This window comes from Myotis nattereri (genome assembly GCF_964212035.1).
Source record: "Myotis nattereri genome assembly, chromosome: 1".
NCBI classification, from domain to species: Eukaryota; Metazoa; Chordata; class Mammalia; order Chiroptera; family Vespertilionidae; genus Myotis; species Myotis nattereri.
Window position 1 is genome coordinate 169,434,271 of NC_138075.1, and position 27,868 is coordinate 169,462,138.

Here is a 27,868-nt window from a genome sequence, read left to right on the forward strand (position 1 = left end):
CCTAAAGACCAGGGTCTGCCCAGGTCTGAAAATCACCAGGGATGAATAAAGGACAAAGGCTGCACTCTTCTGGGGAGCACAGTGAGAGGGGGGTGCTCTCCAATCCAGTCCCACATCTGGAAAACATCGAAAGTAATACCCTGGGTACCAGCAGGGAAGAAAGGAGATAAGGTTTATATGAACGAGGTTATCAGGGGAAGAGCAAGAGTGTGAGGGTAAGAAGCCAATGCAGGGCATCACATAATCATTCTTCAGTTATACCGGACTTTGGACTCTTGAGAAAGGGGAGAAGTTTTATAGAATCTAAGGATTTTACACCAGATTGAAGAAGGGCACATTTCTGTAGAAGTGAATAGAGTTTGAATCAAATCAGATAACACGGAGATTATAGTATAATCAATGCAAAATCACAAAACAGTATTTCCTGATTTTCCCTTATAATAAAAATAATTATTTTTTTTAAATATGCATTTTGACACTTTAACTGTTAAGGCTATCCCCCTCTTATCTGGAGTATCTGCTATTGTATATAAAAATAATCACAACTTATTTGATGATTTCTCCTTTTAAAATTAAAAAAAAAACAAGCAAATTTAAATCTTTGTTATAAATTCTCTTTACATTTCCTAGAACAACCCACCCCATGTAAAAATACATGTCCTTTATTTAGTACCAAAGAAACAGCATCTGGAGTTAGGTGCAAATTGATGTGATTGCCAATATCTAATGAGTTCTGCTCGGAGCGGCAGTCAAACAGCAGATAGAGAGAATGGATGTGAAAAGGATAAAAGCAGTGATTACAGATACCAATTTCTGATTTTAAAAAAAACAGTTAAATGTGTTTGTGTGAACAAAGCCAACCTATACCTAGCTATTTTTCCTTTTCCTGCTGCCTGTGAAGAAAAAGCTCTAGGTAATTAAAAAGCAAAACAAAAATAAAACCTAAGTCTATTTCTTTAATCAACATAAAAGACCTAGATAAGAGCAGGAAGCAACCTGTTGCTAGGTCAGAATCACTGCCTAGTGAAGGAGGATCTGCCCAGGGGAGCTTTGAGGCTGTGGCTGCGCCAAACTGCAAGCTAATCGCATGCCTGCAGATAGGAGTTTGCAATGAGAGTGCTGCCTTATTTGTCCCTGTTTGCCTCTAGTCAGACCTAGTTTGTCCCTTTCACCCACGCAGAAATCTTAATACTGCCATTTCCACTCTCAAAAGGGTCCCAGTTGGGGCAATAAATTATAAGATCCACCTATTTCAAATTAAAGGGTGTGGCCACTAAATATCAGCATCAGTGAAAACAATGTTCTAGCCGTCTATTTCATGTAAATTTAGAGTGAAATGTCATCTTTGAAGTAGTTAACATTAAATTCGGTTACTTTAACAAAGACGTTCAAGTGTGATGTATATGTTGTGAAAAGCCATAGCTGATGTTTCATAAAACTGTACATTTGAAAGTTTTATAATCTTAATAACCATTGTCACCCCATTTTAATTAAAAATAAAATAAAGAAGAATGCCCGGCCTCCAAAATTTAAAAAAAAAAAAAGCCCCAGAGCTGTAAATCTGAATTAATGTTTCAGAAACAGAGGTACACAGGGAGCCCCATCTGATCTTAGGTGTGATACCCACTCTCTAATGCAAACTCAGACCCAGGGTCCTGAGGGGAAGTATATTTAAATTACAAGTTCAGTCCACGTAAGTATGAATACTAGCTATTTGCAGAGTCTATAGGTCCATATTTTAAATTTTATTCCAGTTCCAGATGAGATGGAGAGGAAACAGGAACAGGCAAATTTGAGACCTCAAAAGTTTCATTACTTATCTAGAGACATCACAGTTAGGGATTGGCAACGTGATCCAGGCACGATCCACACAGTCTAACGCCAATATCAAATCCAGCACTTCTATTTTTGGTACCATATGCCACTCTGTTTAAGAAACAAAAAATTACTAGTCATCCCAGGTTTTGACTGACTCAGCTCACTCAGGTTATCCATCACCGGTGCTAAATGTCTTATCCCTTCGTCTATTCTACAACCCATCAGAGGGCCCGAGAGCAAGATGGAGCAATGCTGAAGCCTTCCTCCCCACTGGTGCTGCACTCAACTGTCCACCCTTGGCTCTCTTCCAAATAGATCACCTTAGTAAGAAAAAAAAAAAGAGCAAGATTCCAAAATTAAGCTCTAATAATAGATTGTACTTAAACTGTTTTCACCAGGTTCAGCACTGACAGTATGGGTTAGAAAAACAAGCGGAAAAGCTCTAAACAGACACCGAGGAGGAAAGAAGACAGGCTTATCTGGATCCAGGCCATTCCATCCAGTGTTTTCACACATGAGCAGACACACTGTTTCTGCTCTCACATTCTTCAGACTCCGCATCAGTGTTTGAAAACATTTCTTATCTGAGAACCCAGATCCTTAACTATGAAGTAGTCTTCTAAGACTCTTAAAAAAATAAGTAAGGCCAACAAGATCCCTTTAATGTGTTCTAAGTCCTAAATGGCACATGTCCCACAGCAGGCTTAGCTTCCTGCCCTCCTAGGAGCACAATTTTCCTTCCCTTCAGCTAATTATGTTTGCAGATAATGTGTAACTAAACCACACAACATTCTATGGAAATGCTTTTACACTCCTATGCAACTTTAATAATTTACACAAGGGGATTCTACTTGTAATATTCACAAAAAATTTAAATTAGCATATTTTTATTTTACTTTTAGTAAACTAAGATTCTGTCAATGATCATTCCATGTTAAATGGAAATAGCTAAATAAATAACAGCGTTAGTCTTTTCATATTAGACCCAGAGTTTGATTTTTTTAAAAATAAACTCACATTAAGAAATGAGAATGAGATATATACATCAAAAGGTCAGTAGCACTATTTAGAATAATATGAATTGATACATAAGCACACAGGAACTAAAAGCCATAAGGCTCTTGCTGCTGTAGGATTATTATTTTCTAAATAAAAGTAGCTCAAAAATATTTCAAATGGCTCACACTTTAAATAGAAAATGACACTATTAACATTGAATCTAAGAAAAGTTTAGAAAAGAATGATAAGAAAAACACTTTGCATTTTTAGATTAAAATGGGATTGATGGCTATGGAGAATGGCCCTTTTTTCCCCATATGAGGCTGGAAGGGAATTATTGGGAAGCTGCTCTCTGGGATATGACACTGCAGTCATGACAAAATAATTTTTAGTTAAAACCAAGCTCAGTTTCTCTCCTCTATACTCCTGTATTGGTGATTATTAACATCCTCATCCACTCAGTCCCTCAAGACAGCACTCAAAAATAATGTGAGACCTTGTTCTTTCACCTGCACTCACTCCATGACTGAGTTGATGAATGCAAGCTTCTTCGTCTCTCTCTTAAGCAAATTCTCCTCTTCATTCCCATTGCCCATGATTGGCACAGCCCTCACCAGTACACATCTAGAGTTGGAGTATCATCACATATATCAAATGGTTTCAGTTTTGATTCCAAGTCGGGGCACACACCTAGGTTGCAGGTTGATCCCCAGTGAGTTCCCATACAGGAGACAACCTATGGATGTTTCTCTCTCCCCCTCTCCCTCCTTCTCTCCTTCTCTCTCTCTCTCTCTCTCTCTCTCTCTCTCTCTCTTTCTTTCTCTCCCTCCCTCCCTCCCATTCTCCCTCTCTCCCTCCCTTCCACTCACTAAAATCAATTTATATAAAGAAAAAAACATATCCTCAGGTAAGAATATAAAAAAAGACAATAGATAAGTGCTGGGGAGAGTGTAGTGAACTTGTGCACTGTTGGTGGAAATGTAAATTGTGCAATCACAATGAAAAACAGTATGGAAGGTTCTCAAAGGATTAAAATAGAACTATAGTATGATCCAGTAATTCCACTTCTGGGTATAAATCCGGGACTTGGAATCAGGAACTCAAAGAGATATCTGCGCCTCCATGTTCACTGCAGCATTATCCACAACAGCCAAAATAAAAAATAAAAACAAACAAACAAACTGTCTATCAAAGGATGAATGCATAAAGAATATTCCATTATTCAGCCACGAGAAACAAGGAGATCCTGCCCTTTGTGATAGCTTGGATGAACCTTGAGGGCAGTGTGCTAAGTGAAATAAGCCAGATAAGAAAGAGAAGGCAAATATTCTATGATACCACTCATATGTGGAATCTAAAAAAAAGCTTACCTCAGAGAAACAGAGGGTAGAATAGTTACTAGGGGTTGGGGGTGGTGGAGGAATTGGAGAGATTAATCAAAAGGTAGAAACTTTCAGTTATAAGAAAGGTTCTAATAATCTAGTATATGATATGGTGATTCTAGTTAATAATATGGTATTATATACTTGAAAGTTGCTAAGAGTATAGATCTTACATGTCCTCGCCACAAAACAATGTAATTTTTATGCGATGGGATGGAGGTGTTAGTGCTACCGTGGTAATAATTTTGTAATATGTAAATATATCAAATCACAATGCTGTAGACCGTAAAGTCCCACAGTGTTATATGACAGCTAGCTCTCAATAAGGCTGGAAAAAGTAGGCTCTTCTCTGCCGCTGAGGTTGTTTTGTGGAAGCTTTTCTCCTTGTTCCTTCTGATTTATATGGATTAAAATGAACTATTCCACTGGAAAGTCAATCAAGGGCCACAGCATTAAGGTCCATCAGCTGCAAGGAGCTCTTTGCTCATCACTGCAGAATAGAATATCTTAGTTTAGAGTTGGAGTAAAAGATACCGTATTAAATGATCACAATATCAGTTGTTTGGATTAGCTTTATTATTAATTACTATAAGCACATAGTAACATCAATGCAAGGTCAAGAAAATAATTAACTCCTCAAGGATACTTTATAGAAGAATTGGTCATACTTTCTTAGAACTCAAAGGTGCGATAGAAGTTGTTAATACTAGCAAACTATGAATTACAAAAGTGTAACATGTTATCTTTTTTATATTTGTATTATGAAATATTAAAAACATGGATTATTCCGAACTTCCTCTGATGGTATTGATCCGATGGTTCTCTCTGCACGTTCCCTCCTCTCCTCTCTCACTTCAGCACCTAAAGGCACTCCCTGCCCTTGCTACAGGAGAAACAAAGGTTCCAGAACAAGGTTCTGAAGAGCAGAGAGAGCAGCTTGCTTGACGAATCCATCACAGAGCATCATGCTTGGACACAGAATTCTGGATTGTTCTCTCCCTTGCCATTGAATGATCCTGGCATATTATAAACACTCTCCTCCCCTCCAAGAAATGTTGGGGACTGGGCCATCCTATGTGGTGGATGGGGTCTTAAAGGCAAACCTCCATCCCTAACCGAAGTGGAACTGAAAGGTACCAAGGGATTTTACTGTAAGGAGAGGCAATGGGCACACATACTAGTATCATTACTTACAATTCAATTACGAAGTTTCAGATGTATTTATGAAATCAACACTTGTGGAACCACCACTCAGCTTAGGACATAGGACACAATCAGTAATATTGACACCATGCAGCTCTCCTAGATCACATCACTTCCCCTTCTCACTTCTCTTCAAATGAACCCCAACCTAATCACTAACCATACTTTTGTGTTTATTTTTGTCATGTGTGGTCACAGTTTCTTTCTAAAAGTGAAATATTCAATTTCTTCCTGATGGTCTACAATATAGCATCAGCTGGGATTAAACAATGTAGATGCTCATTAAATAATGTATACTGATGGGAATGTCAAACCAGCACAGTGTACACATAATTACCTAATGTGTTTTAAAAGTACAGCCGGAATCTATATATTTTCTTGTAAACATCACCATGGCACACAGAATAGCTAATCATGGGGGTCCTAGCTGTCAGCTGCAGTAACCTTGAAGGACATTCTATTCCCAAAATAATATTCTTCCTTCTGTCCCTGCCTGTGTCTTTCACAGTATTATCCCTCTTTGTGACCTGGAAGCTTCAATCCTCTTATAGGTTCAGCAGCCAAGAGGAAATTTTATCTTCAGAATCTAAACAATATTTTGAGAAATTAAAAGTATATCTTCTCAGCAAACCTGTTTATATAAGCATTCAGAGGCTGAATTTCTGGTTTATGGATTATTGAAAACCCTTTGTGCCCTATTCCTTGCTTTCAGCCATTTCATTGCTGATTAGCATTGTCACTGAAGGGTGAATAAGAAAAATAAAAAGGAAGAATAAGAACACACATTTTTGCTGTTTATTAACTGAACTCTTATGGAGAAATATGAAAGTATTGACCAGTTAGTTTTTGAATAATTCCAATTTTCAATGCTTGTCTTATTCACAATTATACATACATAATTAAAACTTGGTATTAATATGTTTTCCCAATAGTACTTATTCCACTTGGAAAGGAAACTAATGTTACTTCTTCTGTGAGATAATTTTCTGTGTTTGCTACAGTAAAAAACTGTCATTTTCATTGATGTTCTACACATCTAGAAGAAAGTACAGATTAGTAATATGAAATAGTAGCATACTATTAACTTCAAAAGAGGAAGAAAAAATAAAAATAAATGCATTTTCTCTATACCCAAGAAACCATGCTTAGAGGGATGAGCTGATATGTGGTAATAAATTTAGAAATGGTCTCATTACTTCTATTAATTACAGGATAACTGGATCTCAAAGCCACCTCCTTTACAGGACCTTATAGCATAACTACTGGCATCTATAGAAAACAAAAGAGATGAAAAGAGGCCAATAGTAGAGACTTTCTCTTGGGTCTATGGCATGACTGTATTGTTTTTGTGCCCTATAGGTACAAGGTGAATGATTAACCATCAGAAACTTGAATAAAGAGATTTCTACTGTAAATGAAGACCTTCTGTAAGTGATCATCTTATCACATCATTTTTTCTGAAATATATTTTTGCTTTATGGCACCTTAAGGGCATCATAAAGGCGGCATTTATCGAATTATCATAATCCTCTTTGTCGTAATAAACCAAAACCTTTCAACTGTGAGTCCTGAATTGCTCTACCTTCAGCTTCTGATAAAACAGTATGAACTCAGGAGGCAGATATGCCTAAAAACATCTAAAGAACGGAAAACATGTATTATGTGTGTACTTTTGTATTCAACATAATAGGCTCTCAATAAGCATTTGTTGATTTTTAAAAAAAAAAAATTACATGTCATGGTTTTCATCTATCTTAAAACTATATTTTTGCAAATGAGTATGAGGATATAGATTATGATTTCTTATCTTAAATATAATGAACTATCAAAAATGTCCCAAATCCAACTTGACTGCACCACCAAAGACAGAAGAGCAATCCCTCTCAAATCTGTGCATGAGCCCATGCTAATGACATGTTAAATTTTTTAACAGTTTTATTAAGAAGACATTTATCATGATTTTCATAAAGTCCATAACTCCTTTCAGTTTTGCTGAGAATTGCTGGTATTTCTAAAAAGAAAATTCACTAGTTTCCTGTTGTCACCATTCATAGAATCAGCAAAGAACAGAAAAGATCCAACAATGAAGAGCAAGACAGTAATTGCCACTATACCACTAGCGCAGTGTTGTCTGTTGTCAGATTGTGGAGATTATCAGAAGGAAGAATCCCTCTTCTAGATTTTAATTCACCCTAAACTGCATGCAACAGAGCACTAGAACTGACTCTCTCATCCTGCTTTAACTTCTAATAGATTACCTGTTCTTTGGTTTTTAAGGTAATCAGCCAATCTAAAATGAGCTGCCAGTGTGGTATGTCATTTCAATGATGTCTAGGTTAAGTAAACTAGCACTTCACCAATTTCAGGTGCCCATTCTAATTTAAATTTGGATTTAAATACGCTTAGCATTTCTTTCAAATGATTACATATCACCACCTAGAAAGTTATGAAATAGTAAATTTGAAATATTTTTTAATATTATGTATCTCATTAACTATGTTCTTATGTTCCAGCCATAACACAGTTTGCTTTTTTATCACTCATCGTTATGCCCAAGCCACAGGACTCCTATCCCCTCACTGTTCTTGTAGTCCATGTTTACACATCAATTAATAAATGTAACCAAGCAGAAACAACCATGTGACATTCATATTACATTGTTCCCATAAGACAAAATGTTTTCTTAGAGGAGAAAACACTGGAAATATCTCTCTCTCTCTCTCTCTCTCTCTCTCTCTCTCACACACACACACACACACAAATATAATTCACTGACATCTAGCATTCTTATTTCAATACAAATCCTATTTTAGTGTCAAAATCAATGTAATATACATAACTTATGTGTTACTAATAGACCAATGAAATAATTAAGATTCATTTTTAGGAGGCTGAATTCTGAGATTAGAATGTTTAGAACATTTTCTTTTCCTCATTTTCACCTATGACTAAAGATCTGACAGCTATGGTATAGCACAAATAGAAGTGAAAGTTCCATAAAAGGAAATATTTAAATGTGTCGCTGAAAATTAATATCTTATGAATTTCTTTCATCTATTTAATTTCTATGTGGCAATGATATGCATTGCCTTGTGAAATGACTATTGCTTTTTTTTAAAAAAAGAAAAAATTGTTCCAAAGTGATTTTTTAGTAAATCAAATGCATACTAGCAGTGAAACCTATAATCAATTCAAATGTGTCTATTTATTGCTACAAGAGGATTTTATGCTATTTTAATGCTGCTACACAGAAATTCTGTAAGTTCTTAAAATTAGTACATTAAATAACATATTGACTCTATTTGTAATGGCATATCAATACTCTTTAAGGTATAATCCACTTGTAATTTCAGGTAAGACATTTTTATCTAAGTTTGAGTGCTAATCTGGGAAATGAAATAAAGCAAAATGCAGAACAACTAATAGAGTCTGTTTCAGAAAGGACATCTAAGCTTTCTCTGGTTAATTCTACTGGCATCGGCCTGTATCACTTGATCCAAGGTTACAAAGACAAACAACAGTGCTATCCAATCACTTGCTGTCCAAACTAAGGAATCAAATATGTTTACATAAAGAGAAATACTTTGTTTTAAATCCTATTTTTGAAAAATTCTTATGATTGAACTTTTTAAAAATTATCATATATATTCCAGCACTCACCTTGTTAAAAAAAAATTTATTTTTTTAACCTTTATTGTTCAAAGTATTACATATGTCCCCTTTTTTTACCCCACCAGCCTGCCCCTGACCCCAGCCCCAGGCCTTCATCACCTATTGTCTGTGTCAGTTATGCACATATGCATACAAGTTCTTTGGTTGATTATCTCCCACCCACCCACCCTCCCCATCCTTCCCTCCAAGATTCCACACTTTCAAAATCCTCCCTTTACCTCAAATCCCATCCCCCACTCCTTGTTTTCCCTTATTGCAAACCTTACAGAGTTCCTCATGTCCCATTGTACATTTGAATCCTCCCCAATCAGTATTTTGTCTGTTCTAATCCACGGAAACCACTTTTTATCAGAGTTACCTTGGTCCTCAACATTTTCAAATGCGGTAGTCAAGTCTCAATTTTCATTCACAGAATTTAACAGGGTGCCTCATTCGCTTCTTCTTGATACTTTACTCACTTAGTTTCCAGAACAACACACCCTCTGCTTTTCTTTCTAACTCACAGGTCATTCAATTTGCTCTTTTCCTGGATCTTCTCCCTCTACATTTTGGACTGTCCCATAGCATAGTCCTGGAGTTCTCTCTACACAGCTATTCCCTAAATAGGCTACCTCCCCCGTTTCTTTAAAGACTATGTCTATAATGATGAATTCCAAATATACAGCTTGAATCCATAAATTCCAGACTCACAGAATCAAATGCCAACTTAAATTCTCACATTTGATGTGTAATAGGAATATCCAATTTAACAAATGCAAATTTTGATGTCTATCTGAAGCTTGCCCATTGCCCACGTTTCCAATTTTAGTTAATAGTAACACATTTCACCCACTTAGTTCAGGTAAAATACCTTAGAACCCTCTTTACTTCCTCTGGATTTCTCCCAGCTGAATCATCATTCAGAAAAATCCTCTTTCTCTACCTTCTGAATAAATCTACAATCTGACAACTACTCAGTTAAGCTACAAACTAGTCCAATTCACTATTGTCAAGCTAAAATTCATACAGTATGTCTTCTCCACCCAGTCCGCCCAAGCAGAGAAGGTTACCTTTCTAAAATACAAACTATGAAACGTGGGGTATGGGGTGCAGACTTTTCTTCCCGTGGGTTCTTGTCCTCATGAAGTTTGAAGAATAAACTCGTAGGCAAAAAGGCTTATTTAATAAGCCTATATACCTGGACAACTTAAATACCTTACCATAACTACCATAGTCCCTACAGGACCTTCCCTAGTTGGCTCTCAGACCTCATTTCCTTCTCCTACCTGCTTTGCTCATTACGCTATAGCCACAGTGACTTCCAAGGTGTTCCCGAGTGTCTTGTCTCAGGGCCATTGCCTCTGTTAGGCCTTCTTCCTGAAATCCTATTCATCAGATAGCCACATGACTGATTTCCTTTCTTTGAGTTATGTCTCTGTTCCAATGGCCATCTCTTGAGAGAGGTCTTACTGAAATGAGTCTTAGGGACAAAATAGGTAGGTTTAGGGAGTCTTAGAGATAAGGAGGGTCCATGGGAGAGGAACACATGGATGGAGACTTGAAGACACCAGGGTGTCTATCTTACTTGTACGGAGGATAGCGATATACCACAGGCCGATGGGAACATTTCTGGTCTGAGCAATTAAAACAGCCATAAACCAAGGACAGACAGGGGTATCTCTGACCTGAGCAATTAAAGTGACCATAAGTTAGACCAAAAGTAGCCCGGACCTGCATAGCTGGGAGAGCTTTAAGATAAGGCTTTCCCTGACAGCACAACTGGTAGAAAACCATAAGATAATCAAAAGTGACTTCAATCAGCAAGATAAGGGGAGAGAAAGTGGGGGGAGGGGGCACCATGTGGACTTTGAGCTTTGAAATTAATACCATGTATCAGAATAACCAATGAGGAAAGCAGGGGTGGTCGTCCCAAATTAAGCAAAGGAACCAATAAAAAAAAAAGGTCGGATTCAAAGAACTGTAGCATATATAAACTGGAGACAAAGGGACAAGAGGGAGGGTTTTTTTTTTTTTTTTTTCCCATTAGAGAGAGAACAGGCTTTTCCCACTGTGTGGGGCTCCCCATGGAGTCCCCTTTGGGGACACTCCTGCCCAGATGGAGTTTGTATCTGTTTCCAATAAAATTCTAAATTTTTTATTAAATAAGCCTTTTTGTCTACGAGTTTATTCTTCAAACTTCAGGAGGACAAGAACCCACGGGAAGAAAAGTCTGCACCCCATACCCCACGTTTCATTACCAGATCACCCTATTCAAAACAGCAACTTCATTCACCTACCAGTCCCTCATTTTTCTTCATAGATTTATCATTACCTGAAATTATAACATTATGTTTTCTTATTTCTCCTTTGCCCGCCCGATGAGAATGTAAACTCCGTAAACTAAAAGAAGAGAGGTTATTTGTTCAACATTCCAGGGCCTAAAAGCAGTACTTCACAGAGAAGAGATTCAGAATAAGTGTTTGTTGAACGAAAAAAACCTGCTCCCAATTAGCACACTTACTAATGTTGGCAGTAGTGCTTACCTTACCCGCAGTTTCAGGAACATTAACATCTGGAATTATGACTTTAATAATGAAGCAAACACCTTATTTATGTGCTCAGAGCAATGACATATGATTATTTCTAGAAGTTATTTGAATTATTAGGGAGTGAAAGAAGTATAAAAATTATTTTAATAAAATTAATTACTTGATCTTTTTCATGAATAAAATATTTTCAAATAAGAAACTTGACTCAGAGTGATTTAAAATTTCTAACACACACAGGCAGGTGCTTAGCTTCCTGTACTTGCCTCTGAGTTTCCCTCTATTCACCTGGGGAAGATTTCAAGAGGTCAACCCAGCCTCAGCTGCACATGAATAACCACTAGGTGAGCAACAATAAGGTGAAAGAACACCTGAGGAAGGAATCCAAAACTTGGAAGATCTCTGACAAAATACTGAATGTTTCTTTTACATTCTAGTGATACCAAACATATGTGGATATTCCTGGTGTGCATCCAGTTTGTAAATTCCAAACGTTACAGTGGTCTGTGGTGGTTGGAGCATAAGACTACTAATTTCTCCAATCAGCCTTAATAAGTATTTCACTGTACTGTAAGAGTAGCACTGAATATAACACATTAGTATTAATGCTAGACACAAGAGAAACAAAATCAAAAAAAAAAAAATCCACCTCTCTCAATCCACTACTTGTAGTTATCTAGAATATCTGATGAATAAATGTTATGCATAATTCTTGTTCATACCCTAAAAATCTTCATTTAAGGCAGTGGTTCTCAACCTTCCTAATGCTGCAACCCTTTAATACAGTCCTCATGTTGCGGTGACCCCCAATTTCATTGTTACAAATTGAACATAATTAAAGCATAGTGATTAATCACAAAAAAAACAATATGTAATTATATATGTGTTTTCTGATGGTCTTAGGCGACCCCTGTGAAAGGGTCATTTGACCCCCCAAAAGGGTCGTGACCCACACGTTGAGAACCGCTGACTTAAGGGGTCCTTAATTTGTATGATTAAGGTTTTATTCTCCACCTATTTCCCCTAATATAGTTGTGTTTTAATTCACTCTACACCTAGCTATTAAGACAGTTATATGAACCACACAACTGTATCTCTTCTACAAATTCCTGAAATATAGTATTTTATTTATTCCTCAAATATATTATTTTAGTATTTTTTTCTTATCCTTTAGCTATCCATCTGATCAGTTGATTTTGTTCTGAGCTTTCAATAACACATTATCCCAACAGTTTACTAATTAATATTGGCACAGGGCAAAGTCTAACATAATATGACTAACTGTTCCTTCATTTAACCTATTATTGCATGTGATTTTTGTTGATGTTAAAACTAATTTATCAGATTAAAGTTGACTAAGTTTCATCCTCTTATAATGGGATGTACTAGAAGAAAAGTTTTGCCTCTTTAGAGAAATTCAATAAACAAAAAAATTAATAAGTGATAACAGACATTGGTTGTATATTACCATACAAACCAGATGGTTGTGGTACATGTGTGGCGATTGATACAATACATGAAACAATAACTATCAGTCCAAAATTATCTGAAGACATATATGATCATTGACAAAATTCAATAATGACACTATTTTTACATATATCTGTATTTGTGTTCACATATATGTTTATTCATAGCTCCGTGTGTATGGGATTCATGTTACAAACATCAATCAGTTCTGAACTCCAAATGTTCCATAGGAAAGCAGAACCACTGCAGTGAAGAAATTGCTTAACAAACTCACTCACTAATGTCTGTTTACACCAGCATCGTTATGCATTTTTACAAACTTCTTGGTGTCTTAGACTTTTCAATAGAGAAGGAGTATTAGTTTAAGAATATATTTTGTTGTCGAAAATTTTGTTATTTTCAAATTTGTGAAAATTTACATCACTAGGTCTAGGAAGCTCATCTATCTACAGAATAGAGGGTGTTGATAAATCCTAAAATTAAATTCTGACAAGAATAAGAGACAGGATATGATATTTCCTCTTCAGGTTTGAAAATAAAAACCACCTGTACTTTACAGCATCACAAACCTTATTAAATGGCATTTTTCCCCTGAGGATTTAAGAGAATATATATTTCATGTGATTTTCAAATAGGACAACAAAGGAACAGCTCAGAATGCAGTGACACCTAATGGCAAAGCTATCTTTGTAGGCCATAAATGTATTTGTAGTAAAAATCTAAGTATTCCAACTCACCAATATGCAGTCTATAATCTGAAATATCATGAGGATTCACTAGCAATGCCAAATACCGGACTTTTTTAAACTAAAAGAATATATGCAAGTAAAAAATTCTGCATGAAAAAGTGTGGTTTTGAAATTACAATATTCCTTTGAGATAAAATTACAGTATGATAAATTTAGCTTTAGAGATTAGAATTAAATGTAATGCATCTTCAATTACTTTTAAGAATTTCAACTGGTTGTTACGGTTGGATAAGTTGAAAGTTAATCACCTTGATTTTTATTCATATTTTAATTGAAATTTATAGGAGGTATTTACTGAACGTACATTTGGAGTACAAAGCAAAGGTCCTTAGTGTACTGACTTATTAGTCATGTCATAGTTGATAGCATTGAATAATAACATCGTCTAAGTTAATGCACATCTAAACTGTGCTCAAATAACTATTTTAATGACCCAGAATAAAGGTAAAGTATAAACTTATTTTAAATTCAGAAACTACTTCTTAATACATTCTAAGGTTATACTATGTATTACCCATAATTCAAAGAGCAATGAACTCTTATAAATAATAAGAGGACAGTTTAAATCATTGAGATATTTTTTACAGTGGGAAGAGTCCTTGATGATCTGGGGGCTATCATTAAACAATGCAAATCACAATGGAAATGCTTTTACATTCTGTATTTGATAGAATAATCCTCAATAGCAACAGAATAAAAACTGATGGTTTAAATCTACCCTCTATTTGTGTTTTATAATACATTGACACATTTTATCAACCACCAATTTTGTACTTTAATTTGCACTTTCCCATGATGAAAATACTCTGAATTGTGTAAGGCTTCTCAAATGTCATAGTTGATGATTATGATCTTGGAGGATAAAGCATCAATGGCTTATGAGAAAAACATGAGTAAATGCTTGGTTCCTAGTTCCTGCTGGCATAAGGTATTTTACCATGACTGCCAACAACAAAAACATGCTAGTCATTTTTGTAATAAATGAGTAAGTACTCAGTGTCAGTGTTTCCTTGCAGAGATATATAACTGAGGATAGCTCATTTCGATCAGTTCTGTGAGCACAAGACCCAGATAAAGAAATGAGCATACATTAAGCTGTTAAAGCATGAGATCCTCCATATTAGATATGAAGCAAAGCACAAACTGTGCAGTTGGCTGGAAATGCCACCTAATCCCTGCTTAATTAAAGCAGTGCTCTAAACTCCTGTTGTGTTAAGGGAGTCAAGAGTGTGGGACGACTGATGTATGAAGAAAATAGCACTCGGCGTGGCTAATCTCAAAGACTTTGGAGCTTTCTAGCGACATAAATCAGAGCGACTTCTGAATAGCCTCATAAAACACAGTATCATTGCCATTCCACTCACGACGTTCTGGTTCTTCCTACAGCATGCAGATCATTAGGAAACTTCTAAGCAATCAAGTAATGTGGGTCTGATGAAATTACTCAGTCAATGCACAGCCTTAAAGTAGAAGCATAATTTCAAAATCGCATAGTTTTTAATGTGTCAAAAGACCTTTCTTTGGGGTGGGGGATGAAGAAGATCACAATGGAGGTGATTCATTTCTACATACTGTGTCTGTGCATCTTGAATATTCATATATTAAACAGTATATAATTATCAATTTTTTAAAAATGTTTTAACAGAAACACAAAGTAATGATATTATGCATTTTGACGGCAATAAATACATTTCCATTTCAATCATTAACTTAACCATTAGAATATACCTCATCATTGTAGTGAATTAATGTGTTTAATACAACATGTTGTAGTTTAAAATATGTAGCTGACTATATTAATCTACCTGCATGAATAGTAGGAAATAAAGAGAAAGAAAGAAGAATGGAGAGAGTTGTCATACATATATTTTGGTTCAATACCAAAAGGATTCAATATTTAAAGAACCTCTTATAATGGAATACTACTAGGCCATCAAAAAGAAGGAAATGTTACCTTTTGCAACAGCATGGATGGATCTGGAGAGTATTATGCTAAGTGGAATATATTAACCTCTGAAGTGCACACAAATTAGTCTTGAAAAAGACAAGTAGCATATGATCTCACTTATATGTGGAATCTAATGAACAACATTAACGAACAAAAAAGAAACAGACTCATAGGTACAGAGTCAGAGAGGAAGGGGTTTGAGGGATGGGTGAAAAAGGTAAAGGGATTAAGCAAAAAAAAAAAAAGTTAAAAACACAGACAACAGTAGTTATCAGAAAAAAGGGGGGTGAGGGGAGATAGAGAAAAGAGGGCTAAATGGTGATGGAAGGAGACTTAACTTAGGGTGATGAACACACAATACAATATACAGATGATGTATTATAGAATTGTACACCTGAAACCTATAGAATTTTATTAACCAATACATTCAATTGAATTAAAAAGAAAACTAAAAGTATAAACTCACTGAGACCGAGGTAATGTCTTACACTAAATCTATATGCCCCACACTGAAGTATGTGTAAAAGGTGTTCAATAAGTACATATAGGATGGTGACAATATTGGCAAACAAAAGGAACCTATTGCAGCAGTGTCTTTTATCTTGCCATCTTGTCTGAACTACACATTACAGCTACTTTCTGCTTAAACACATCACATGAGGCTGTGGAAACCTTTCATTTCTGCACATCTCCTTATATCTCTCAAGTTGAAACATTCTTTCCCTCCTGTTTCATCGCTTTCATCCCTTTAGTCCAGAAATAATATATTTACCATATGCATATTTCTCAGATTAAATATCAAAGCATATTTCTCAGATTGAATATCAAATGAAAGCAGTCACCTCTTAAAACATAATTCTCTTTTCCTATCCAACCAAGCAAGTAAACTGATCCAATGAATAGTAACAGGTGCTTTAAAATTTTAATATATGGGCATTTAGTTTTGAATTTATTATCATCAGCCTGAGGCAGGGGGGGGGGGGAAGGGGGAGACAATTTTAACCTCTGAAGTGTACACAAATTAGTCTTACTTCTGTCATTTTTTTTTTAATTTAGGAGGTAACATTTTCACTATATCATAAAAGATATGGAGCATTTGAAACAATCATCAATTTGCTAGCTTCGTGGCATTATTAGGTAGTCTATAAAAGAAGCTAATCCTCTTGTCTAATGTACTAATTGCATTCAAGTCAAATTAATTGTCTAAGAAGTAATGATTTCTTTTAGTAGGACATGCACAGTTCATGCAAACAACCAGCTTTCTAAAGAAATCTGTAATTTGTACACAGTTACTTTTTTGGTCTAGTTATAAATAAGTAAGCCATGTCACACTGACAGACAACAGAATGGAAAGGAAGAAAAAAATACAACAGTTGTGTTCTATTTTGAAACAAATAGCCCAGACTGCATTTCAAAATAGTATTCATCTGGTAAAGGATAGCAAGAGCTGTAGGTGTTTGCAAATAGTGTATTTATTGTGTAGACCACGGCGTAAGCAATAAAATAAGCATGTATCCCCAAGCCTTCCCTCCTGAGTGATAAAGAGCATAAGGCAGAAACCCCTAATCATAAAATTGAATGCAAAAGTACAACAACATATATCTACATTCTTGTTGCAGTCATTTACACTGGACATAAATGTAAGTCATTTATTTAAGAGGAGCCCAGCTCATTTCTGAACTCCATCAGAACATTACTGAACCCCTCCATCAGACCATAATTTCTCCCTGAAAAGTTCAGAACCCACAGGCTCTGTTAGCCCCCAAGCAAAAGGTGATCTAACAGGCAAGCTATCTAGTGTTTCATTTACTTAATGCCTAAGTGCAAGGTTTTCTGAATTCTGACCTCATTACTCCTTGCACAGAGACATATGGTTCTATTGATATAAATAATAGAGAATGGCAGACATGTTTACAAAGACAATGTCTGAGACCCAGAGAGAGGGAGCCCCCCGGAGCTGAGGGGCTGGCCTGTTGGGCACGCACATGATGGAAGACCCTGGCGTGGGCAGGCACAGCCGCCACCTGCAGCAGGTTAGGCTTACAGGAGCGAGAGAGAGGGAGGGAGCGGGAGAGAAAAGGAGGGAGAGAGGGAGAGAGAGAAGGAGGTGGAGGGAGGAGCGGGAGAGTGCGTGTGTTGCGCGGGGGAGGGGCAGGGGGACTGAAAGGGGAGATGCTGCGACCCATCTGTCTCCTCAATTTGCAGAACATCACGCCGTGTGGACAGATAAAAGTCCTGTGCCCAGAAATATGCCCCAAGAGGGGCCTCTCTTCAGCCCGATCAGGGAATCTCGCTGGCCCGCAGATGCGAATTTCCGAAAAGGAAATTGCATTAACGCCGAAAAGGCTGCACGAGCTCGTCTCTGCTCAGCTCTCGCGGATTAGCAAGTGAGAAGAGTTGGAGCCTGGCGCTGCGAGCGCCGTGCATGATAATGACGCGGAGCCCCCGCCCGCCCCGGTCCGCCCGGGCCAGTCCGGTCGCCAATAGGTGGGGCCGCGAGCATCTCCCCCGCGGCTCGGGTCCTTCTCCCGGAGTCCCGAGCGCCCCCGCTCTAGGCCTTGCGCGGTAACTGAGAGCAGCCGGCGAGGCGAGGCAGGTGTCGGCGAGGCTGCCCACGAAGGTGCCCGGCGCGCCTCGGCTCCCCGAGCGCCGCGGGGCCGGTCTCACCGCGCGCCAGGCCCGGAGATCGCAAGCGAGGCAGCGAGGCGCGTGGCTCCGGGTCCCCGCTCCACCGCCCCCGGCCCCTCCCGCCGCGGTGGCGGCCCCTCTGCGCGAGCACCGCAAAGCCAGGAGGACGCGGAGCGGAGCGGGAGGCTGCGGGCGCCTCCAGCAGCCCGTCCCCGGCGCTCGGCGCTGCGGCGAAGGCAGCGGCTCACGTTGCAAAACCACCTGTTCGAGCCGAAGGGAGCGCCCCCCGCCTCCCACCCCAGTTCGCTTCGCCTCACAGAGGCTACCTCTTCGGTGCCCTCCAAGATCATCTTTAAAAAATAGAGCCAGTGTGTCTCCGGGGGAGAATATGGGAAACTGAGTCAGCCCATTCAACTTCCCTTCCCTGTGCGCTGAAAACCCCGCACGCCCCGGCACACACGCACCCCGGGGCGAACTCGAGACCCCCGCGCGTGCAGCCCGCACTCCGCGATGCACCGCCAGCCACCAGCACCCGCCCCGGGCGCGCATCACGCACACCCGGCCGGCGACTGAGCAAGTGGAGGGCAGGGTGCGTGGACGCGGCGGCGAACCGCAGCCGCCGCCGAGCAGCCCCACGCAGGGCGCAGAGGGGGCCGCCCGGGGGAAACACGGGCGAACCGACGCGGTCAAAAGTAGCCGCGGGCAGCACCTGCCCTCGCTTACCGATGTGGATGATCGAATCCGCATTCCCGGCGTCCCAGGTTCGAGACCACCACACGGACAACACCAAGACCAAGGGGAAAACTTCCATCTCCTCCGCTGCTGGCTTTCTTGGACGGCGGCTCTTCTTTCCAGATGATTTCAACACGCACAGCCCAGAGAGTTTGAGGTCACGATGGAGTTGAGCACAGCTTTTTCTCTTCCCCCCTAAATTCCTCCTGCCAGAGCGAAGCCTTGACTCGCCGAGGATGGCAGGGCGAATAAGAGGAAGAGCTCAGCCTGAGGAATCCTCCTTCGCAGAGCCGTGTCACTTGGAAGGGAATGTTGGCATCGCCAGAGTTGTTTGCAGTTTGGCTTTAAAAAAAAAAAATGTATCCAGCCCCGGCTGCACTGGGGCAGGGGGAGAGGCTGGAGCTCAGACCTTGCCCATCGCTGCGCCCCGGCCCGGGTCTGGCGTCCCGGCTCCGCAGCAACTTCCAACAGACCCACCCCCCTCACGCCGGATGTCCCCCTCCCCCTCCCCCTCCCCGACCAAAAAGCACAGCCCCCCTCCGGCCCGAACGGCCCCGCAGAGAATCACTTGTCTTCGTTGCCAAAATACAATCTAAATGGGAAGGAGAGATTAGGAGATTCCGAGCGGAGCTGCCAGGTTCCAAGCAGGGATGGGGGGTTCGGGGGTTGCGGGGGGGAGCCTCTCCAAGAGGGGTAGAAAAAGTGAACTTCAAGGTAATGCAGATAGTAATGCAGAGAAAATCCGTTTCCAGCGCGAGGCGGGGAGCGGAGCTCGGCGAGGCGGGCCCGGGAGGCAGGATCGCTCGGGCGCGGTTGGCGGGGGAGTTGCGCTGGGCGCGCGCAGCCGGGCAGGGCTGGCGGGCGGGCGGGCGGGCGGGCGGAGGGAAGCCGCCGCGGCTGCAGGATGCGTTCGGAGCGGTTCGCCTGGCGGGATGCGGAGAGCGAGGGAAGAGCGAGCTGGGCAGCTTCGGCAGCAGCCCCACGTTGCCTGGAAATGGATCACCTAGAGAACCAGCGAGCCTGCGAGAGAGCGGTGCTGTCAGGCGGAGAGAGGGGGAAACCGAGAGAGGAAGAGCTTCTCTCTAATAACCACCTCCTCCCCCTATCTGCAATACAAGGCAGAAACAAAATAGTGCTCTCATTTCCCTGGGAATCTTCAGCCGGGACTGAAAAAAGGGCAGGACTCGGGGAGAAAAGACGTTGAAGCCTTTAAAAAAAAAAAAGAAGAAGAAAAGAAAAAAAACAAGGTTAAAGGCAACCTAAAAAGCCACCCCACTTCTATAACCTTGCTATTGCTATTCTCCAACAGGTATCAGACTTTTTCTAGTCATTGCCTGGAATTAGTCACATTAGTTTAAAAACAAATTAGGGACACCTGGTCACTAAGGGAGCTGAGACCTAGAAAGCTTTTAATGAGATTTCAATTATAAAGTTATAAAAAGGAGAGGGCGTGCTAATTGCCTTTTATACAATGTGGGGTTTGTGGGGTTTTTTTTTTTTTTTTCTGTCTCCAGTGTATTTTTTAGGAATTCAGGATAGAAAAAAAGGATAAAAAAGATCTTGAAATAAAAGATATAATAATTAAATAAAACTGAAATACATGCTTCAGGGAAGCATTTGATCAAAATATTACATTTAGTAGCTTGGTAACAGATTAGTTATACAAATTAAGAATAAGGAAATTGGTTGTTTCTCCCTCGAAAGAGCTGAGAAAGAAAGTACTGAATGACAGCATCCCAGTCCTGGAATGAAAGAATTTTCTGTAAATTTGTTCCTTAAAATAAAATCCTGAGGATTGTGACTTGCCTTCTTCTAAAGATGAACATATCCAGTCTGGCTTCATTTCAGACTGCTAACACAACCCAGAGACAAGTTGAGACCAGGCATTATCATTATTATTTCAGTTATGCTTGGAATCCCTTGGGAATATTGCTACTTGGGATGTATGGTTGTCAAACTCCTCAAACCACCTTTCAGAGCTCCCCTTACCCTCAACCTTGGCAAGCCTCTTTTCTGCTGGCTCTCTGACTTGAGTCCTTCTCTCAATCTAGTCTGGTGAATTGAGCTATTGTTTCTCCAAACACAATTGAGTGTTCTTTTCTCTGTGACATGCTTCTTTCATTCATCCCCTGCATTATTTCCCTGCACATCCCAGTAAATGTTGTGCCTCCATATTGTTATTTATGCTAATAGCTAGGTTGGAAGGCATTTATTCATCTTCCCAATCACTCTCCTCCAACACTTCAAGACTTAGTTCAAATTCCTTTTGCCCATGAAGTTGCACACAATGTTGTAACGTGACATGAACCCATCCTCTGCTGTGCTCTCCTAGTATATCCTACCCTCGTATTAGCCTTTTAATAGACCTCATCCTGAATGAGCTATCAAGGCCTCTACAGTGAGGACCATAGCTATCCACGTTTTATTCGCTGTGGCATTTACATAGAGTCCCTGTGTTGACTGGAATTTCATTGTTGACTTGAAATGCAACACTTCCTTCTGAATTTGTCATAAAGCAGTGCTTCCAAGAAGACATCACTGATTACTACCTCTCAATTTTGATCATTTCTTTATCTCTTTTTGTCATTAGTACACCTGGACTCAATATTGATTGTATTCACATTGTTGTTGGTGTCGTTTTACTTTTCAAAGGGTTCTATTGCAATGTCATGGATTATATTTTGTTGGTACAGATAATGAATCTTTGAAAGAATGGCTATATCTCCCCATAGCTTGCTTCTATTATATTATTCACAAGCGCATTTTCAAAACTGATGAGTCACTCTGTGCTCTATCAAGAAAAAATATGAAATAATTATTAACATGGAAAGAACACTATAATATCTTAGAGTCAGAGAACTAGGAAGAACTTCAAAGCATTAGCTGATCCAGTCATGGCATAACAAATGTCATTCCTGGAGCTAGCTAAATAGTCCATTCAGACTATTTTCTCTCTTGGAAATCTGTTCTAGTATATTACAAGCAAAACATTTTCATTATTCCCAAATCTTCCCATTTAGTGGTTCTCAAAGGTGGCTTCACTTTGGAATAACCTGAGAAACTTTTCACAAAAATCACTTCAAATTAATTTAATCAAAATACTGGGTTTGGGGACATGGCCAATATGTTTTACATGACTCTAATGTGAAGCTATAGTTCAGAACCACTGTTGCAATACTCAAACATGTAAATGAATCGGAGTGACACATCACAAAATACCTTAAGGCATCATGAACCATGAGATACAGCTTTCCAAAAGTAACACAAGAGAGTTAATGCAAAATTAAAGCATAACAGTGGCTTATTGATTTGCAATTTAAGAATATCAATCAATCATTTCAGTGCCCAAATAATGTCTGTACCCAATGTGAGCTAATTAATACTTTTTGTATGGAATATAAATTTAAACACATTTTAACAAATTCTGTGTTAACTATGTTTTCCACTATTCTAGAAAATTGCATCTTGTGATATAATATTAGTTAACTACAAAGCTTTTATAAATTTTATTGATTTTTTTTACAGAGAGTAAGGGAGAGGGATAGAGAGTTAGAAACATCGATCAGCTGCCTCCTGCACACCTCCTACTGGGGATGTGCCCACAACCAAGGTACATGCCCTTGACCGAAATCAAACCTGGGACCTTTCAGTCCGCAGGCTGACGCTAGTCTATCCACTGAGCCTAACCGGTTAGGGCTAGTTAGCTACAAAGCTTTTAATGTGTAAGTTAGATGTTCAGTTCCAGAGGGAAAAGAATAACAAGTTTATTGGATGCACTTTCATGGAGGCGTTTTTATGAAGGCTATCTTATTAGTCTAATTAAAGCTGCTTAGCTGTAGTTCAAACATTATCACATGGAAATGGTTGCTGAATCTGGCACGCTGCAATGAAATTCAGAACTTTTTGACAGTCTAACATTTTGGGAAAAACAGCCTTCATTCATTAAAGTTTCACATCCAATGATTAATTTTTTGAAATTAAAATGTAAGTGAACCAGGATTCATGAATTTATTCCTCCTATGTGAAAACTATCACTTCATTCAGGCATCAGTTATGATATGAGCATCAATAATTTGAAGAAATGGTAGATAATCTGAGAAGTTTTAAGACACAAAATATAATGATTAATTTTACAGAAAAAACAAATTTGGGGGAAATGTTAATTTGGATTTTTGAAGGGACATACACATGCAGGCTCTTTTAATCATGTACAATGTACTTTGTATAAAGAAACAATCTAATGGAAATCCTTGGAACATATACTTCTTTCACTTTCACTTTTAAAAAACCAGAAATACTAATGTCTGAACTTTAAATATCATCTTCTCACTGAATATTATAAAAGTCATAAGTCAACTTATATTAGTTAATTTTAAAGGATTCTTCAGTAATATTCAATGATTCAGAGATTTACTTTCAGTATAGAAATCAGTTAATTTATGAGAGCCCATATGAAAATTAGGGGAGAAAGTTAGCTTTGAAAAGAATATAGGGGGAAAATAGAATCGAATGTACCTAACACAGTACTTTTAATTCACTATACAACAGGTCCTGCAACAATGTGGTTTTGTGTAACGTTTTTTCATTATAACATTGATGAGGGGGCTGGGGGTGGGAAATCAGCTCCAGACATGTCCATGTCCAAGTGGGTATTCTCCAGGTACTCTGGTTTCCTCCCATATCCCAAAGATGTACACGTTATGTGAATTGACATATCTAAATTGTCCCAGTGTGAATGAGTGTGGGTATCACTAACCTGCCAGAATAGACTCTTGTCACCCTCAACCCTGAACTAGAATAAGCAATTTGGAAAATAATTTTGTATCTTACTTGTTTTTATTATTCTTTCTTAAATGTATTATAGCTCACATTTTTTTCAAAATTTAATATTAGTTTTTAGGATCTTATTTAGACGTTTGGAGATGTTTTTTTGTGACCAGAAATATGCCATAGGAACTAAACTTTGGTTATATCAAGTAACCCATGGCAAAATCGGTTTCCTTATATGTCATTTCTTAAAGTCCCAGTTTCCAAAACCTATTGACAAAGTTAAGTGAGCACTTGGGGTAATGGAATCATTAGTATCATAAATATGGTTAGCCACACAGAAGATTATAAGGACATTACAACTTGAACATGAATATGAAAAGAAACTATAAGAGGACAATGACTGACCACATATATATGCAGACAATAACAAATTATGGCTGTAAAATTATAATTGAGATGTGCATTTGCAAAAGTTAAAAAAATATATAAATTATTTTTCTTTTAGGGACTAAAAGAACACATTTTATACTTAGCATATCATAGGAAGTAAGAAAAAAACTGGTACTTCAGGGCCTCTCTTATGTCTGGTTTTCTAGAAAACAATGGGAAACTGAGTCTCAAAAGTTGTACTGATCTTTGTTCAAAGATTGGAACTTAGAAAACACATTTTTTACGTTTATATATGCTTCAAGAAAATCATTAAATCACATATCCCTTTGTAACATTCACATTGGGTATAGCCTGTCCTTTTTAATTTTTTTTTTTCTGGGTCAACCTTGCACTGACTCACCACTTTCTACTCTATCAAACTATTTTAACTGTGACAATAGTGAAAATCTTTTCAGATAGGTGGCATCTTCCTTCCTTCCTTCCTTATTTCTTCCCTTCCACATTACTCCTAAATCCTTCCTTCCTTTCAAAGCTTTTCCTAAATCTCTGAGGCTGCAGATATCATGCTTTCTTCTAACCAAATACAAATTCTAACCAAATTCTGCAACTATATTGATTTTGTTTAATTATGAGTACTTTACCAAGTTCATCTATTATTAGAATTAATGCAAGTGAAAACTTTGAAATTCAAAGTGTTTTCACGGTACATACATTAGCCACGATACTGAACTTTGGGGATCAAAATTTCAGTATATATATATATATATATATATATATATATATATATATAATTTTGTTCATATTTTTGTTCAGACCTTTTATCTCCTCTGCCTGGATGTTCATATGGAATTTTAGGGAGAATATTAGTAAATATCAAGCAATTGGTAAATGGAGGTAAGATCATTTCTTGTAACCCAACAAGGACACTTTGTTGAGATTGGCCCCTCACTACGTTATATCCTGTCCCCACAAGATGGCAGCCATGCTTGATGTAGATTTAATCAGCTTACTTTTTAAATATCTCAATACTTAAAAGTTTACCAGAGTATTATTATCCCACATGAATCCAATGACTATATTTAAGCAAACAATATTTTAAGTGATTTATTTTAGGCAACTTTATTTTCTGAAGTTTTATTTCTTCTGAAACTTTCACGTAGGAATAATAACTACCTATTATCACAGTCTTACAGGATTTGCTTTATTCACATCACTGAATTCATCAGTTACTTAGAAATTAAGAATTACTAGAACAATCTTTAATAATATGCCACTCAATCCTATGGTAAAGGGTAATTTGAACACTGGGACATTATTATGTGATTCAAATTTTTAATTTAAATTTTACAGTTTCAAAAGTGAGGTTAATTTAACTATTCTATGTTTCTCAAGTGAAAGTATTTTATATATCTTGAGTGAAAGAATTGCACTTTGCCATGGAATGTTAAAATGATCTAACAATTATGGGATTGATTCTTCTAGCATGGCATTATCACTTAAGGCAAATGTGTGACAGGTCAAAAGCAAAAAGAAATGCATGATGCCAAATATAGTGAATTTCAGTTATAACTTAACCATTAAAGATCAGTTTTTATTATCTTCCTGTGATTAACAATTTTAATTCTGGAAGTAACTGTTTCTTTTGAAATACCATCTCTAGGCACATGAGTAACTCAGATACAAAGTGTGCTTATGTAATATGCTCCAGATAGCAAACTATGCATTTTAGTTGAAGAGATATTTTATCCCAGCAGATATCATGGGGGAAGTTTAAATAGAGAGAAAAAAAATCATTTACATAAATACACATATTGGCTTTAGAGGAGTTTTCAAAGTAGTAATAAAACTATAAGCATTTAATTTCACTTCTTACTAGGTAGGGTAAATAATCAGTACAGTCCCAAATATAGTAAATTATTTATTTCTCATTGGTCCTGCAAGTTGGTGTTTAACTTATTATGAATAAATGAATGAAAAGATAAAATGAAAAATGTTAAATACTGTGGAATATTACTCATGCAGTATAGGGCAAGAGCATCTTGACTCACTTCAAAATAGAACACAGAGGTATCAAGTGATCTGTTTATGAGATCAAATGTTTGGTGAAGAATAAATAGAAGATGTTTTACAAGAGTTCTTTGGACAATGACAATAAAACTTATCTCAGCATTAGAAGTCCAATATTAATTTTTGCACAAATTTAACTTGACATATTTCCACTGTGGTTTATTTTACTTAAGATAATGCAGAGGGGGAAACCTAAAATTTATATTAAATCTGATAGAATTTATCTAGAGTTTGCTAATAAAATTATATTGTCAACATTTTGTTTCATACTTTCTTTTAAACTTTGCTGCTATATCATATTTTAAAAATTCCATCAAGATAGAGTTGAACTGTAAAGAATCAGATACCACAACATCAAAGTTGTAAAAATATGATAAAATTTTAAAATTTTCAAATGCCGCCGAAACCGGTTTGGCTCAGTGGATAGAGCGTTAGCCTGCGGACTGAAAGGTCCCAGGTTCGATTCCGGTCAAGGGCATGTGCCTGGGTTGCGGGCACATCCCCAGTAGGAGATGTGCAGGAGGCAGCTGATCGATGTTTCTCTCTCATCGATGTTTCTAACTATCTCTCTCCCTTCCTCTCTGTAAAAAATCAATAAAATATATTAAAAAAAAATTTCAAATGCCTAAGCTGTTGGAAATTTCTGAATTAGCATTTCCTACTTGAGTACTACAGATTACTTTGTTCTAGAAAGAAAGATTTAGTGGCCACATCAGATTGCAAAATGCTACATAGATTTTTCTTCTCTTAGAAACTAATAGTACCATTAACATAATAAAAACATGGAGAATTCCCCTAGGAAACAAATTATTAAACTGTATTTAACCCAAAACATCTTAAATTTATATAATCATCAGTTCCCTTTTTTATAAACAAAACAAGCACCCTTTTTTATACTGTTACAATCCATTTTCTATTTCCCCAAAATAAAAACTTTTTGTTGTTTCCACCCGGCTTTTCTTTATGGATGTTGATATTAGCCAAATTGCAAATCAGTAGGCCAGTATACCATATCTGGGAAGAGATTCCATTTTGTGCTGTAAATAAGAATTTCTTATATCTGTTTTGCACTTCTATGATGAAGGAAAATGTATCATTCAGACATAAACAAAGTAAACTAAGTTCCAAAGAGTGGCAAATATTTGATCTGAAAATACATATAATGGAAAAATACCTTAAAAGAAACAAACTTCCAAAACTCACTCAAATATTAGGTCACCTACATAGCTCATATCTATTACAAGAAGTTGAATTACTAATTCGACCTCCTCACAAAGAAAAACTCAGAAGCAGATGATGAATTATACCAAAGAGTTAAGAAATAAGGCCAATTATTTACAGATCTTCCAGGACACAGAAGAGAAGTGAACAGTTCCCCACTCATTTTATGAGGTCAGCATTACTCCAATACTGAAACAAGCAAAAACAATATATGAATAACTACCGATTGGAAAGAAAGAGAGAAAAAACACCTTTTGTTCTCAGATAACATGATTGCCTATGTAAAAAATCTGA

At 37.8% G+C, this 27,868-nt stretch overlaps 1 protein-coding gene across 1 annotated transcript in view; it reads right to left on the reverse strand.

The window, feature by feature from the left end:
• GRID2 (glutamate ionotropic receptor delta type subunit 2) overlaps positions 1-20,239 on the reverse strand; it is a 1,380,265-nt gene extending 1,360,026 nt beyond the window's left edge. The window contains exon 1 of the mRNA XM_081109363.1: positions 19,118-20,239. Coding sequence (XP_080965489.1) covers positions 19,118-19,205 — 88 coding nt within the window. The 5' untranslated portion in view covers positions 19,206-20,239. The remainder of the gene's footprint in view (positions 1-19,117) is intronic.
• Between the last annotated feature and the right edge of the window lie 7,629 nt (positions 20,240-27,868).